The 16550-nt window shown below is 32.9% G+C and overlaps 1 protein-coding gene across 3 annotated transcripts in view; it reads right to left on the bottom strand.

The window, feature by feature from the left end:
* Positions 1 to 16550, bottom strand: part of LOC105481157 (sperm associated antigen 16) — a 1164883-nt gene that overhangs the window by 249026 nt on the left and 899307 nt on the right. For all 3 annotated transcript variants that reach the window (XM_071073329.1, XM_011740504.2, XM_011740505.3), the window contains exon 15: positions 16332 to 16458. In XM_071073329.1, the coding sequence (XP_070929430.1) occupies positions 16332 to 16458 (127 nt within the window). The remainder of the gene's footprint in view (positions 1 to 16331; positions 16459 to 16550) is intronic.

Below are 16550 nucleotides of genomic sequence, written 5' to 3'. Positions count from 1 at the left end.
CTTCATTAATGAAAATAGTGGAGCAGCATGCTACTCTGGTTGACTGACACATGATGGGGTTATAAGTACTACTCTCAACAGGATATTCACCAAGTTATGATCAGTTGGCTGTCCCAAAGCCAGGTCAAGCCTGTCTTATAAGTAGCAAAGTTTAACTGGGACTATGATTTCAAGGGGTCAGGGGCAGTGGGGACAGAGAAAAGTGATAGAATAGTTTAGATCCAGGCAGAGGAAGAATGGAGGTAACAAATCTAGAAATATGACTGAATGAAAGTGTCTTAAAACAAACTAGATATCCATTTTGGCAAAAATAAATAAATAAATAAATAAATAAATAAATAAATAAATAAAACGGATGGTGATGTGAAGTATTTTAAAATAGGTCATTTTTGATCATGAGAAAACAACAGGACTAGGCATTAGACGATATGCTGCTGGAATGAATTAGATTAAAACCTACAAACGGTTATGCAGATACAGGTATTATTACCAAGAGGCCTCCCATGTTGAGATGAGGTTTCTAAGCACTATTTCCCATTGCTTCAAAGTTCCAGAAAGAAAAAGCAAAATACTCCAAAATTCTCATGGATATAATAGTTTTCCCACTAAAATGCAAACTTCGTTTCATGCAAACTTATGCAGATGCAAATATCTTCAAGGAGACTCTCAAACTAATTTAATAAAACCTATCTCTGTCAGGCTGATAATACTAACAATTAAGCACTTCTAAATGTTATCAACATCAAAATGTCTACATATTCTAAATTTCCGTACAGTAAAGAGGGAGAAATTGTCCACTGATACGAGACTAGAAAGTAGCAAATTCATTAACTATCTGTTCCTCAGCAGAACCTCTAATAGTCTTTATACAGGAATGTAAGAGTAGTTTACAAAATTTTTCATTACATGATGTTATCAATTGCTGTCTCTTAGCAGTGTCCGGAGCATTTAAATTTCTTCACTATTTTATACTGTTAAGTCTATGATGTAAGTACCACCATGTCTTTAGACATAAATAGGAATGATTTGCTGTGGATTGATCATCCACAATTAATAGCAAACCAATTCATTGATTGTTCTTTTATTTGAGATCAAATATATTACCTCTCTTTTAAGTTGCATGTGTTGGTCTCTTGGCAAGATTTTAATTTACCTATACCCCATCAAATGTACATGCATTTAAAAAAATTGAGCTAACTTATAATTATTTCTTCTTTTTAGAATAAAGACCAGCGTTGGTGCCACAGTCAAGAGCATCCATAATCTGCCCCTTGGCTAACACTTTGATTCATCTCTCATAGTTTTCCTCATCCAATCTCACTCACAAAAAGCATAATTTAGATTTAAATCTTTTGCACTGCTGTTTTTTTCTGAAATGCTCTTCCTGCTGATAACCATTTGACTGATTCCCTCAATTCATTCAGGTGTCTACTCATGTGTATCACTTCATAGAGAAGTAATCTCAGAACATCCTTTCTAAAGTAATATTCCACTTCATCACTCTTTGTTCTCTTAACTTGTCTTAATTTTTCATGAGACTTATCACCACTTGGCAAATATGTTGGCATTAATTTCAGTAGTTATTTATCATCTACCTCCCATTCACTGAACCTTCTTTCTCAAGTAGAATGTAAGTTCTATGAGAGCAGATATATTATATATATATATGTATGTATGTATGTACGTATTTTTTCATTGCTCTATTTTTACTGCCTAGAATAGGGCATAGTAAATGTTTCCTGAAAGAAATAAGATCATCAAGGGAAAGACAAGATCAAGACAATCACAATGTAGTGTTGTGATGGTTAATTTTATATGTCAATTTGGATAGGCCATTGTATTTGGTCAAACACTAGTGTATTTAATGTTGTACGGTTATTTTTAAAAAAGATATGATTAGTATTTGAATTCATAGACTTTGGGTAAAGCAGATTACCCTCCATAATGTGAGTGGGCCTCATCCAATCCAATGATTTCATCCAATCAGTTGAAAGCCTTAATAAAGAAAGACTAAGGTCCCTCAAGAAAGAAGGAATTCTGCTTCCATACTACCTGTGGACTCAAGCTGCAATATCAACTTTTTCTGAGCCTTTAAACTGTTCACCTAACCTGCGAATTCACAATTGCCAGCCCCCACAATCACATAAGCTAATAAATAAATCTCTTCCTCTCTCTCTCTCTATATATATATGTATATATATACACACACACATATACGCATACACATATATTCTCATATATACACACACATGTTGGTTCTATTTCTCTGGAGAATACTGAACAATACAAAAATTTTTCTAACCAAGCATATTGATGTGGGAAACAATGCAACTATTATGAGTAAATTAACCATCTCAAAAATGTAATTATTAGATTGGAGGGAAAAACAAAAATAAATAAAAACAAATTTCCATAAAAAGGTATGGAAAGTAAAGGTATGGAAAAGATTACTTGGAAAATATGACATAAAAAAGTTTTCCAACTTTAATGTGAGACAAAATAGAACTTAAGGCAAAATCACATGAAAGAGATGTTATATTTGACAAAGGGAAAAAAGACCAAGAATGTATAATGATTATGCATATATATGTATCTGGGAACATAGCCTCAAAATACATACAGTGAAAACTGACAGATTTATATGGATAAATTAGTTACCATTTGTGGTTAAGGATTTTAATATATGAATGCCAGAAACAGAGATCTCAAGCAGTTAAAAAATAAGAAATTGTATAAATTATTTGAATAACTAGCTAATAAGCTAAACTGAAAGTTCTATAAATTTTTTTTAATCAACCAATTGCTGCACAGAAATGCATTTGTTTGCCTAAACAAGGGGCAGTGAACAAATTATCTATATTTGCATAGAAGATGAGCTTAATGCAGATCATGTTCTCTGACAGATTGAAATACAATTTGAAATTTTAAAAGGGATAACTCTAAAAGTCTCAAGAAATAGAAAACTCAATGAATACTTTTTAAAAAGAAGTACAAAGACGGTGGCTTCATTTAGATATTAAGTAGACAATACTAGAACATCACAGCAACAAATAATTATCGTGCTAGGTCAGAAACAGGTAATGTTACCAACATATTAGAAAAGAAAATTGAGAAAATGATGTGTCTGTTGGTTTGAAGTTGATCTCTAATAAAAGTAGCATCACAAATCAATGAGGCAAGTTTCAATAGTAGAGTAGATGGTGTTAAGAAAACTGACTTATTAGAAAGAGAAATAAAGTTGAATCTCCCACTATAATCATTGAATTATTGTTCCCAATACTTACTTCTTCCCTGTAATAGGTTTAAAAATCTCCACCTATTATCATGAAACTTGTCCTTGATATCTGTAGTAATAGGATATAAGTCCCTATCTCAGTGGTTTTGTGGTTGGTTCATAACTTGCTATGAGCTTCTTATAGTCAATGGAATGTTAAGCAGACTTAAAATTTGTGACATCTCAAAAAAGATTTAAATGTGATTGCACAGTTTGGTTTTTCATTTGTCCTGCTCATTCTATGAGGACATGTCCCACAGAAAGGTGCTGGGATCTGAAATAAGACACACGGCATTAGGCTGAGCCCAGGAAAGCATGTCAGCCTTGAGCTGTCCTGAAGCTTTCTGATAAGGGAATGAGAAACAAATGCTTCTGTAAGTCAGGAAAATCCTGGGTTGGTTTGTTATTGCAGGAAAAATGGACTGATAACACTCCCTTGCACCTTGAATTAAAGACCTAAAATGTAAAAGGTAACAACGTAAAGCTAAAAGAGAAGGATGCTAGAAGAGGAGAATGTTTTTGTGACCTAACAGCAGGGTTGATATTCTTTAGCACTCCCTCCTCCAAAAAAATACAAAGACAAACAAAATAGTTTTGACTCTATTTAATCTTTTTTTAAAAAATTAAATTTATTTTTTAAGTTATCATTTTTAAGTTCTGGAGTACATGTGCAGAATGTACAGGTTTGTTACATAGGTAAAAGTGTGCCACAGTGGTTTGCTGCACCTATCAACCCATCACCTAAGTATTAAGCCCAGCATGCGTTAGCTATTTTTCCTAATGCTCTCTCTCCCCATCAACCCCACCCCTCTACAGGCCCCAGTGTGTGTTGTTCCTCTCCCTGTGTCCATGGGTTCTCACTCTTCAACAGACACTTCTCAAAAGAAGACAGTCATGCCACCAACAAACATGTGAGAAAAAGCTTAATATCACTGATCATTAGAGAAAGGCAAATCAAAACCACAATGAGATACCATCTCATGCCAGTCAGAATGGCAATTATTAAAAAGTCAAGAAACAACAGATGTTGGTGAGGTTGTGTAGAAATAAGAATGCTTTTACACTGTTGGTGGGAATGTAACTAAGTTCAACCATTGTGGAAGATGGTGTGGCAATTCCTCAGAGATCCGGAACCTGAAATACCATTTGATCCAGTAATCCCATTACTGGGTATATATCCAAAGGAACATAAATCATTCTATTACAAAGATACATGAATACATATGTTCACTGCAGCACTATTTACAATAGCAAAATCATGAAGTCAACCTAAATGCCCATCAACAATAGACTGGATAAAGAAAATGTGGTACAGCTATACCGTGGAATAGTATGCAGCCATAAAAAGGAACAAGATCATGTCCTTTGCAGGAACATGGATGGAGCTGGAAGCCATTATCTTCAGCAAACTAATGCAGGAACAGAAAACCAGACACAGACACCTCATGTTCTCACTTACAAGTGGGAGCTGAACAATTGACTCGATATAATCTAAATATTTCAATTTAATAAAAGACATTCTAGATGAAATCAGCAAATTTCTGTTTGAGAGAAATTTACAACATTTAATACCAACAATAGGTTAATACATAATTATTGCAAAATTAGTAAGTCTCAAGAGACAAGAAATTCAATAGTGAAAACAGGCAGACAGTTCCCAGATGAGGAAGCATGAAAGACTGGCAGATAAGTAAACTGACGGTCAGCATCTCTGGTAATTAGAGAAATGCAAATATATCAATGCTCCCTATACTTCCAGAACTAGAAAACCAAATACAACCTATATTTTTCCTCTTAGGCTGGCATTTTAAAATACCATAGCCTGGGTGGCTTAAACAACAGATTTTTTTTTTTTTTTTTAAGTTCTGAAGGCTGGAAGTCTGTGATTAGGGTGCCAGAATGGTGAGGTTCTGGGTGAAGGCTCTCTTCCTGGCTTACAGAGGGCCACTTCTGTCTGTATTCTCAGGTGACCTTTCCCCAGTTGGCATGGAGAAAACTCTTATAAAACCACCAGTCTAATTGGATTAGAACCCCATTCTTATTACTTCATTATTTTATTTATCCATTGCTATAATGACGGATGCATAATTTCCGTACAAGCCTTCTGCTACCTAAAGGCATTCTGCACTAAACACTCTTGTACATATCTCTGTGATTGACTTCTGTGAGTATTTCTTTGTGATATATAACCTGGGGTGGAATTGCTATAACAGTGTGTACCTTATTTAATTTCACTAAGCACTACCACAGTGGTCTTCAGAATCACTATACTAGCTTTGCATCTTCACAATTTCTCCTTCTCAATATCTGGTGGCGCTATGGACCAAATCGTGTGCTCATTGAAATTTATGTGTGAAGCCCTAACACCAATGTGATTATATTTGGAGATAGGGCTCTTAGGAGGTAATTAAAGGTAAATGAAGTAGTAAGATGAATAATATGAAATACTATCAAGTAAACAGAATTGATAAGATTGATAGGCATATATTAATATGGGTAAAATGTAAGAACAGGCTGTAAAGTGAAAAAGCAAGAAATTGAATGGAATGCATAGCAAAATATAGTTTTTAGAAATCTTAGATACATAAATACACAAAATAATTTTCTCTATGTATACTTTCTTCAAGGATATCTGCAGATCTAAGAAAACATATTAAAGACATTTAAAAACTTCCATGGAGAATGGGAAAGCATAAAAGTAGGAATAGGATATGAAAGGAGAATAATAATAAAATTCAAAGATACTTGTCTATCATATACTGAGAAGTATGATTAACTCAGTTATTTGTACCTGAGGAAAAAGAAAAAATAAAGGAGGATAAAATGATTAAAGAGAAAGGAGCTAAGGAGGAGTAAGAAGAGCAAAAGAAGTAGAAGGAAAATAAGCAGAAGTAGCAGAAAGATCCATTATTACAACCAAATTTGGGTAAGGAGAAATGGTTCCTAAAGTAGTATAAATACAAGAAAAAAATCAAACATTATGGAAGGTATAAAGGATAAAACAAGAAAGCATAATAATCAAAACTTACACTAATTACTGAGTCCATTAATTTAACTGAGTTCATTAGAAGATAAATAGGTGGTTACATAGTTAATATTATAGGAGTGCCCATCTTTTTTCTCCACCTTCAAATACATGCTATTCTTTACAAACAGCACTCAGATGACACACGTAGCACATAACATATGGAACAGTTTGTTTGCAATACTCCTAGTCATTACCTACAAATTCATGTTTATTGTCTCAATTTGCTTTGTGAATAGAATATTATCTATCTCTTTATCACTGAATCCTACAATTTAGAACACTACCTGGCACATAGTAGGCTTACACTAAATATTTGTCAACTGAATTAACATAATTCTCACCGTTAGACCAACAGAAATACAAAAGAGGAAATGATAACATTTTTGGATAGAAGACACAGTCTGAAATGTATGTCTATTATTCAAAGATGCTTATCATTATTTCAAAATATTTACAGAGTATTGATTTACATAATAACAATATGCTATTTATTCCTTTCAATTATTTTTTCTATTCGTGATAGAGTGCATGGTAGGAGATGTTACATGAAGATGATTTTAAACAATTTTTATTTATACTTCTCTTATAGAACAAGTGAGAAAACATACTTCTGAGCTCAATCAGATTTGAGTAAATCATATTTGAATATAGTTTGAAATTCAATTTTAGATAAATATAACTGCAAGTTATCACAAGTGCAAACTGTGCAGGCTCTAACTACAAGAGTAGTGTGCTGTTTGTTCTGGGTTGATTTGATTTGCACATCTGTTGAACTACAGCTTCCCTTAAAGGATTATCCTATTAAAAAGTATCAGGTTGGCAGACTAAAGATGATTATCTATTCAATTTTGTATACACAGTCTATTAAAAAGAAGACAAATTCTTTAGCTACTTGACTTTGGGTCACACAGTATGTGTGCACTGCAAATTTTAACTATTGATTTTCAATCTAATGACTAGTATATGCTATTAGATTTAAATAACACATTGCTCTTAAATATAATAACTGCTCCTTAGAAAAAAAGTAAAAGGTCTAATTATCTCTTCTTTCTTTGTATATATTTATATTGATTAAAATACGTATGAAGAATGTCATCTTTTCATGTTTCAAAACGACCTATGCCAGCTTATACATGCAATTTTTATTAAATCTGCAAACATACCAGCATAGCTAATTATATGCACTGGAGTAGTTTCTTGTCTAGAAGATATTAAGATGTGTATAGTTATGCAACTAATTTCTCATACTTGCCACATAAATACAAATCTTTTTGAATTTCTTAAATGTGTTGAAAAATAATTTGGCATTAGCACATTGTTTATATACATATATTTACTATAAATGCCTTTAAAAATGTTTCTTACATAAATACCACAAAGTAAATCTTCACTAAATATGTTTACACGAATTTAGAATTCATCATTATTTGGGCATGTGCTAGATTTAAATTGTTTTTGTATAACTGTGTGCATCATTATATAATTGGTTTGTAAGCAATTCCCAAGGAGGTATTTAAGAAAGAAAATATTTCCAAGCACCTTTTGATTGTCTATACCTATAACGTTCCAATTATATCATTACAATTATACCTTTATGTAACTGTATCAGAGCACTAAACAAAAATTATAAATGTACCTATTTTAAAGATGCTACCCAAAATTGAGGAATCAATAAATGACACTTCTTTGATTGCACCTGCATAACGCTGCAATTTGTAAAGTTATTTTTCTGCTCTGATTTAATCAGAATGAGTCAGGTTCTTATATAGTCCTGTAAGAAGACTTTGATCCAGTCATTAATTTAATTTATTAAAATGTTGGAATTTATGCAATTTTGTTCAAAATTCCTGTTGCTACAGAGACTGTGTTGTGAGGTATGCGAGAAAAACAATTTAGTCTTGCTGAGCAATACAGCTGCCATTTATGTTTGGGGCTCAATTTTTAAATATTTTTATATCAAATTTTATTTCTGTTTTGGATCAAGGAAAAGTGGACTGTTTTACTTACATTTTGATGTGTTTTCAAGTTTCAAATATCATAGAGGAGCATTTAAATTTTATTTTAGAATATTATTTTTTACTCAGGATATCATGTTATAATTATTCTAAACATAGGAAAAAATGCAATTGTTTAAAACTTAGGCTGTAAACCCAATCGATAAAGTCACCCAACCAAAACTGCTTATTTTATTCATGATAAAGTTGAGGTAAAGAGAGGTTAAGTGACCTACTCAATTTCATATTACAAATCACAGATGAACAACAATTTTACTGTTTAGACCCTCGTTTTTTCTTGATTCAAATGTCCTTTTCTGATGGAGACAGGAATAATTTCTCAGTGTTTCTGAAAATTCAGTCCAGACTCAGATAAAAGATTTGTGGGTATTGGGGAAACTTAAAATATTATTCCTAAAGTTGTGAAGACAATTACAAAAGGGAGGATTCATAATTTGTGCAATGATGTTATCATTAGATTAAGTGTACAATCTTTTAAACCTGATATCAGAAAGGAACAAGACTTAGTTTCCTGTATAAATTATATGTTGTAGAAGTCAGTAACTTTAATTTATATTAATCTATCAAAAATCATGCAATTGAAATGCATTTTAGTTCTCATAATTTATGAGTCATCATTGGGATAATAGTCTAAATATTTAATAACTGATATGGCATGATCACCAACCAATCGGAATGGACGTTATACAAATCAGAACAGGTTTATGGTTATAAAACTGCACAACTATGACTATTATCCCTAAATTAATATATTTTTGGTTGTTTTTAGTTAAAGTTTTCAAGGTGTCCCCATTATTATTAATATGTTATTTTCCATACTTGCTGGCAGATAAATAAAATTACTTCTAGCCCAGTGGATAAGAAGACAAAATCAAAGAGAAAAATAGTTAAACTTACAGATAAAGCATAATAATAGTTTTTTTTCCTGTGCAGTTAATTTACATTACATTAAAATTACATTTTAATGAAATGCAATTCTGGCTTTTATAGAACTGTAAAAACATGCGTATTTATTAATACACACATGGAATTAAATCTCTTAAAACTTTAAAATGGGAGGAAGGAAACCCAACTCATGTGCTGCAGTGCTTGAAAAAGGAAGCATGATTCCTGGAGCATAGCATAACTCATTCCAGGTATTAGTCATAGACTTGTGTATCCAAAGAGCTACACAGTCTGACATCCTTCAGTTTCTCCAGTTCCTTTCTCCAGAATCAGTGAGGCCCAAATTCTACTTAAGAACAAAATGGATTTGCATATACAATAGTCACTCAACAGGGAATGAAATAATGGGATTATAAAGTAATTCAGTAGGACCACCTGGTCACCTTTTCTCTCTTGTATTTTATCTCTCCTCTTACAGCTCTGTGTCCAGATGTCGTAGAATGGGCTTGTTCTTAGGAAGAGCATCTTAGTTTGGCTCTGCCTTATGCTTTAGAGATAAAAAAAGTTGGCTTGCTTTCTTGTTCTTTTTTGTTTGTTTTTTAGAGACAGGGTCTCATTCACTCACTCAGGTTAGAGTACAGTGGCAGGAACATAGTTGACTGCAACCTGGGCTCAGGTATCCTCTTGCTGCAACCTGGCCTCAGGGATCTTCCCACCTCAGCCTCCTGAGTAGCTGGGACTACTGTTGTCCCACCATACTTGCCTATTTTTGAATTTTTTTGTAGAAATCAAATCTTGCTATGTTGCCCAGGCTAGTCTTAAACTCCTGGCCAAGAGATCCTCTCTCCTCAGCCTTCTAAAGTACTTGGATTACAGGTGTGAGCCACCATGCCTGGCCCAGTCCACTTTCTTCTTTTCCTATTTCAGTTTTTAATGTTTATTTTTAAGCAGACCAGGCCTTAAATAAAAGACAAAAGAGTGCTCTGGAGGTGCTGGCTGTCTTTGTCTCTCAGTTTCCTCAACTATAAAATAGGGGCAAGAATAACAATCTCATTGAGTTATGGTGAGAATTAAATTCAGCCCTGATTCCTTGAATAGGAATTTACACTGTGGTGTAGGGTTTGAGTTCTAGCTCCTAGGAGGAAAACACAGGTAAATGAGAGTGCTTCTTGCACATAAGACCTATCAGAAACCTGGAAGGTAATACTAGGGAGATTCTCTTTTACTTTTTCCTTCCAGAGACAACTAATTGAAAACTAATGTCAATAACAGGATTTCGTGTCTTAGCTTTGAGTCAACTATTGCCAACTGGTCATTAATGGGACTATTTCAATATTCATAGCAAATGAATCATTTCTCCTAACAGATGCCATATATCAATATAAAACCAAATACTATTATTAGAATAAGAGTCAAAATAATATAAACTTACAGATTTTAGTCTCTGGGTTTAGACTCTGGATTTGAATTTCAACTCCACATTTAATCAGCTAGGTGACAGCGGGTTTGTTAATGTCTTTGTCTCTCAGTTTTCTCAATTATAAAACAGGGACAAGAGTAACAATCTCATTGAGTTGGGGTGAAAATGAAATAGGTCAATACATGAGCCAACCCTATGGTTCAAAAGACTTTAGTGTAGGACAAGATCCAGAGGTGTGGGTTAATGTTGCTTCACTATGGAGGCAATATTCTTCTGAGCACTCTAACTCAGCAATTTTATTTTTATATAAAGAGCAAGATAGTAAATATTTTAGGCTACCCCCAGGCATGGTATCAACTGTCTGTCTTCCTAGCTTCTCAGGAGGCTGAGGCAGGAAGATTGCTTGCATCCAGGAGTTCCAGAACAGACTGGGCAACATCATAGCACCCCATCTTAAAAAAAAAAAAAAAAGTAAATCTTTTAGGCTTTGCAGACCAGATATCTCTGCTGCAAATACTCAATCTTGCTGTTGCAGTTTGAAAACAGCCTTAGAGAATATATAAATAAATGAGCAAGGTTGTGTTCCAATAAAGCTCCATATATGAAAAGAGGCCAAGCTGGCCCATGGGCAGTAGTTTGCCAACCCCTTTTTACCTGCTATCCTTTTGAATTGCAAGATTTTCCCATTCTTGTTGGTGGGAACACAAATTATTTCTAGGCCTGTGTGAGCTCCTGGGATTTTCCTTCTAATGCTTAAGATAGATTTTTTTCTGGCCTCAGGCTTTCATGTATTCACTCTTAGCCAGCTGAAGACTGGAGGGGACTCTGCAGATCTCCAGTTCTCTGTGTGTGGCTCATAACTCTCCTGTACCCTGCCCTGCAAACTCAAGCTCCCTTGGCCTTCTTGGACTACCCATTGACTCTTCAACTCTGGGAGTTAGCCAAAAGTCCCTTCATCCCTGAGTTGAAACCTAGAAACTTTCTCCAGGCTATATTCTGGGGCAGTCATTGGGCTCACCTTGTTTACTTTCTCTCTCTCAGGTATTACTGTTTTTTAATGCCAAATGTTACATGTCTGAAAGCCCTTGTTTCATATATGTACATACATTTTTGTTTCTTTCAATTGTTTTAGGTTAGGAATAAATCTGGTTGGTCTTTGTTACAACATCTTGTCTGGAAGTGGAAGTCCCTATAGATTTTTATCATTTTAAATACAAAAAAGTCTGAGGCTCAGAAATATTTGGAAATTTTGTCAAGATCATTTTGCTAGTAGGTAGCGGAGAGAAAATTCAAACTTGGGCTTCTAACTTCTAAATAAATGTTCTCTCCATTACACTATACTGCTTCTATCAGAGGGAATTAACTACAAATTTCCTTTTAAATAAAAAATGATGAACTTTAGTTTTTTCTAGAAGAAACGGATGAATCAAATTTGAACCAAAGGTTTTAGAGTTATCTCATTATGTTATGAAAAATTGGGGGGGTGTCTGATACCTTTTGCATTTTGAATGGAGTCACATTTTCGTCCCATTTTGGCATTTCTGTTGTGGTTCTGATTGTGGAGAATATAATGTTGGGAAACTTTGCTCATTTTAATGATCTGATACTGATAAGCTTTCTACTGGAAAGTGCCCATCTGGCTCAAACTTCAGCTTCTGCATTTTCTTAGGACTTAGGATGTGACTTCTTTGCAAATTTACTGGAATTAGTTTTACAAAAGAGAGAAAAATATTGCTAAACTACATAAACACGGTGAAATGAGAGATGTGGAAAAGTATGTGTATAAATTCTCATGGTTCATTTTTATTACTTTCACTACGCAATTCCATTTAACACTTTCTGAAATAGCAATAAATTTTTGAATGACGAAACATATGGCATTTTGAGTATGCCAAGTGAGAGATATTATTTAAGTAGTGAATGTTCACAAAAACGTGTAGCATTATATTGTCAGGAGGCTCTCTGTTTAATGAGAAAGGAGCACTTATCCCTTCACAAATACTTGGGTTATAAATATCTACTACTATATGTATGTATCTATAAACACAGATAATCTGTGTTTGTCACAAGCAATGTATTTGATAATAAAACATTATGCAAATAATGCTGTGTCACATACAACTTTTTTAAAATGTGTGAGAGGCTGATTTTTTACAGCAACAGAAAAAGCTAAACTCTAGGAGATGATTCCTATATCTTTATATCTTGATTGAAAATATATATGCGTATATCACATTACATATAACTTTACTGATTAACTAAGTAATTTTTAATATTACATAGAAGAGAGGTTTTGATTCTTGTTTCTTTTATTATTTGTTTATTAATATTTATACTTTCCCTAGAAACCTTCTACAGCAGCACCCAGCCTCAGGGATCTTTCTTGCACACCAATATGTTGAATTTCTCTCATCCCTAAAATGAGTGAGTTGACCTCTCAAACCCCTTCAGCACTAGGATAAAACATGGTAGATGACGACGCTAAGAGTTCCCTATTATAGAATATCATTATCCCTCTGAGTCCACATTAGAACACTGCAAGGCAATTGTCTCTTCCATTATTTCCATGAGGAAAAATAGGTAATGTGCCTAAAATCTAAAAGGTGCTGAACACGTGATTAAACCTGAGGGTCTGAATTAAATAGTCTATATTCTTTTTCTCCACCTTTGGTTTTCCAACATTTTTGCCAAAACTACATTTTAAAAATAATATTCTGTGAATAATCTCTATTTTAAGACAGATAAGGTACTATTTATTAGTATAGATACTTTTATAAATCCACTATAACAATATTTACTTATGAGGTTAATAAACAGACAACTTTGTTATATGTGAAGATTTGAAATTTAAGCTTATAGATAACAGTTTCAGCCTTTTTAATGACCTCTACTTCCAGTTTATTTCTATACTGTGTTGGATTTGCAGTGATGAAAAATCCCTTATTTATAAAGATCTGTCATTTCATAAGAAAACAGCTCTTTTTAAACAGTACACCTCATAACCTTAAGATGCCCTTAAATTAAACTGATCCAGAGACATTAAATATTATTAGCAACTTTTGTTTGTATAATGGCCACTTAAAGGATCTAATAACCACTCACATTTCTTATGTGAAATATCTAAGATAGGATGCTATTTGTAATTCCACATGTGTTACATAACATGATGATTACATTACACGTGTGTTTTCAATAGTCCAAGAGCACAGCAGAGACAGCAGACCATTGCTTGGCCTCACATTATGTAAGTTGTGACAAATAACGCGCTAGGTGTATATAACTGCACAATTTAGTTCCATCACAGAGTTTTGACTAGAAAAAATGGTTAGACATAACTAATGTGAGCTCTCCGTACATGTTCATTATTGCCAATAGTGTCAATTATATTCTTGCTTTTTTTGAAAATGATTACATCATATAGGCTTATATTGGCTTGCCACTGGAAATAAATATATATTCAAATGAATGTGTATTTCGAGATTACTAAATTAGATTTGATTTTATTCTCATATTTTCATGATACAATTTTGTTATACTTCTCTTTTAAATAATTTCTTCCTGAATAAATGCAATTAGAAGAGACCCATATACCTCATCCTTATTTCAATTTTGTTTTGCTCTTAATTTGCACTCTACTCTCTTGAGATGAACATAATTTCTGGTACTTAAGTTTGTGATTTTCACCTCTTTCTTCATTCTCTCATTAGACTTTATGTTTGCTTTCCCTAGTTTCTTCAACTTTTGATATATTTCAGCCTTTTAAATGAGGAGTCATTGAGGACTTGTCTTGTATAGAAGCACAGATTTCTCATTATTCAATGAGAAAATCCTTATGACAGTAATTTCTCACACACATAGAACTAAAACTAATTATGGTATGTTCCTTAAAGAAATGGTCAAAGGGATGGGAAGGTTGGGTTGAAATCATATTCCTTCAGACTGATAAAGGGTTTTCATTAGAGTCCCTCGTTCACACATGTTATCTTCGGTATTTCTCGCTGTTCCACTGCTGATTCTTATGCTATTCTTAATATTAGTGTATCACCAAGTATATTTCAGTCATGGAGAGAAAAAAATGGGTTTGCTATATGAAGGACCTTAAAATCACACTGACCTGTATGACAGAAGACAGGTACTGATACTTATTTAAAATCATGTTTATCTAAGTATGCAAATAACTTTTAGGCTGGATGACATGGATGGTAAAGAGCAAGTGGCAACATATTTAATGACAATAAAATATATGGCTATTATGAATTGTGTGGTATTTCAAAGCACCTTTTAACTTCTATTATTAGGAAGTACAGCCAAAAGTTTTGAAATTACAGAGTTCAAAATTCAAAGACATGAATACTTGAATGCTAGCTCAAGAAAATACAATGGGATTTAAGGATGTGAAATGTTTATGAAAACCAAGTGAAAGCTGTAGAGGAGCTATGGTATCAATGTAGATTTTCTATGTCAAAAATTAAAAATGGAACTTTTAATAGGCTTTTGCAGTGTAAGATGAAATTCCCATAGTTGGGACTTTTATTTTGAACAGTGTTTTCTCTTTTTAATTCTAGCAGACCATAAATGTCTTAACAACAAGAATATTACTAGAACATTTTTAAAGAAGTCATTGTTACTAGTGTGGTTCTTACGCCAATCTGTAATGAGACTATAACTCAAAGTTTGTTAAGAAGACAAACTTACCATTTTCTAAATTTCAGATACATGATGGCAATATTATGAAACCAGTCCCAAGAAACACACAGTTATCTTCTGGCTCTAGAATTACTCCTGGCTTATTCATACTTTCTGGACTAAAGAATTAATATGGATTATCTTAAAAAATAAAATATTTTTTCATATTTATTCTTTACTTCCTTATCTAAAATCAAGTTTTTGCTATCTCCACAACTTTGATTTACCACAAATAATGCTCAAAGACTCAAAATATTCTCAAAACTTAAAATAGTTTAAAACCTGTATCACAATAGCAAAGAAAAAAATTATTATTCAATAATGTATATACATTATTTAATAAACTCTATCATTAAAGATACAGATGCAACTGTATTTTTAACCTTATAAATAGACAACTGGAATTATTGTGTGGTTCATAAAATCAGCTGCTACACTATTCCTCATCAGCAAAGATAAAATATTTTATCTAATTGATAATATTTATATCACTGTGGAATAAAAACTAAATATAATAACATTACAGAATGCAGAGCACATAATTGCAACAATAAGATAAATATTTATTTCAAATTAATTGTAAACTCTAGACAATATGGGGTAATTCATTAAATTTTTAACACTAAATTATTACACTAAAAATATTTCAAGTTCATTTTTGCTAAACTTTTGTTCTTCTCTTAGCTATTTTGCCTTTAGAAAATACAATTTGCTTACCTTGGATGGTGATTCTGAGGGATGGGGGTTCGAACATTTTGTGTGGCACTCCTAACAAACCTATGCTATCTAGATTAGTACATATTATCACCTCTATTATTTCTGACTTTAAATATATGAATATAATTCTTTCATATGACATGCTATACATAACATGATAAAATATATCATAATGTAATATATTATAATATAATAAGAACAGACATTTACATATAAATACATATGTTTAAGTAGAAACAAAATAGTTTCAGAACAAATATTAATATTATTGGCTTAGTCAGAAACAGTAGACAAAAATGATCCTACCTGATGAATCAAAATTCACCTCATTGCCAGGACTTGGACCTATATCGATGGACACAATTGGTAACAGCTTCCGAAAGTCCCATAGCTTTGTAACCCCACGGGCATCACAGGATGCTATCATGTGACCCTTCAAAATATAAGATAAACAAAAATAAAATGTGTATATATATATACACACACACACTACATATATACAAATACATATAGTAACCTATAGAC

The sequence above is a fragment of the Macaca nemestrina genome, chromosome 11 (genome assembly GCF_043159975.1).
Source record: "Macaca nemestrina isolate mMacNem1 chromosome 11, mMacNem.hap1, whole genome shotgun sequence".
Classification (NCBI taxonomy): Eukaryota; Metazoa; Chordata; class Mammalia; order Primates; family Cercopithecidae; genus Macaca; species Macaca nemestrina.
Note: the sequence above shows the minus strand (reverse complement) of the source record. Positions and strands in the feature narration are given on the sequence as shown.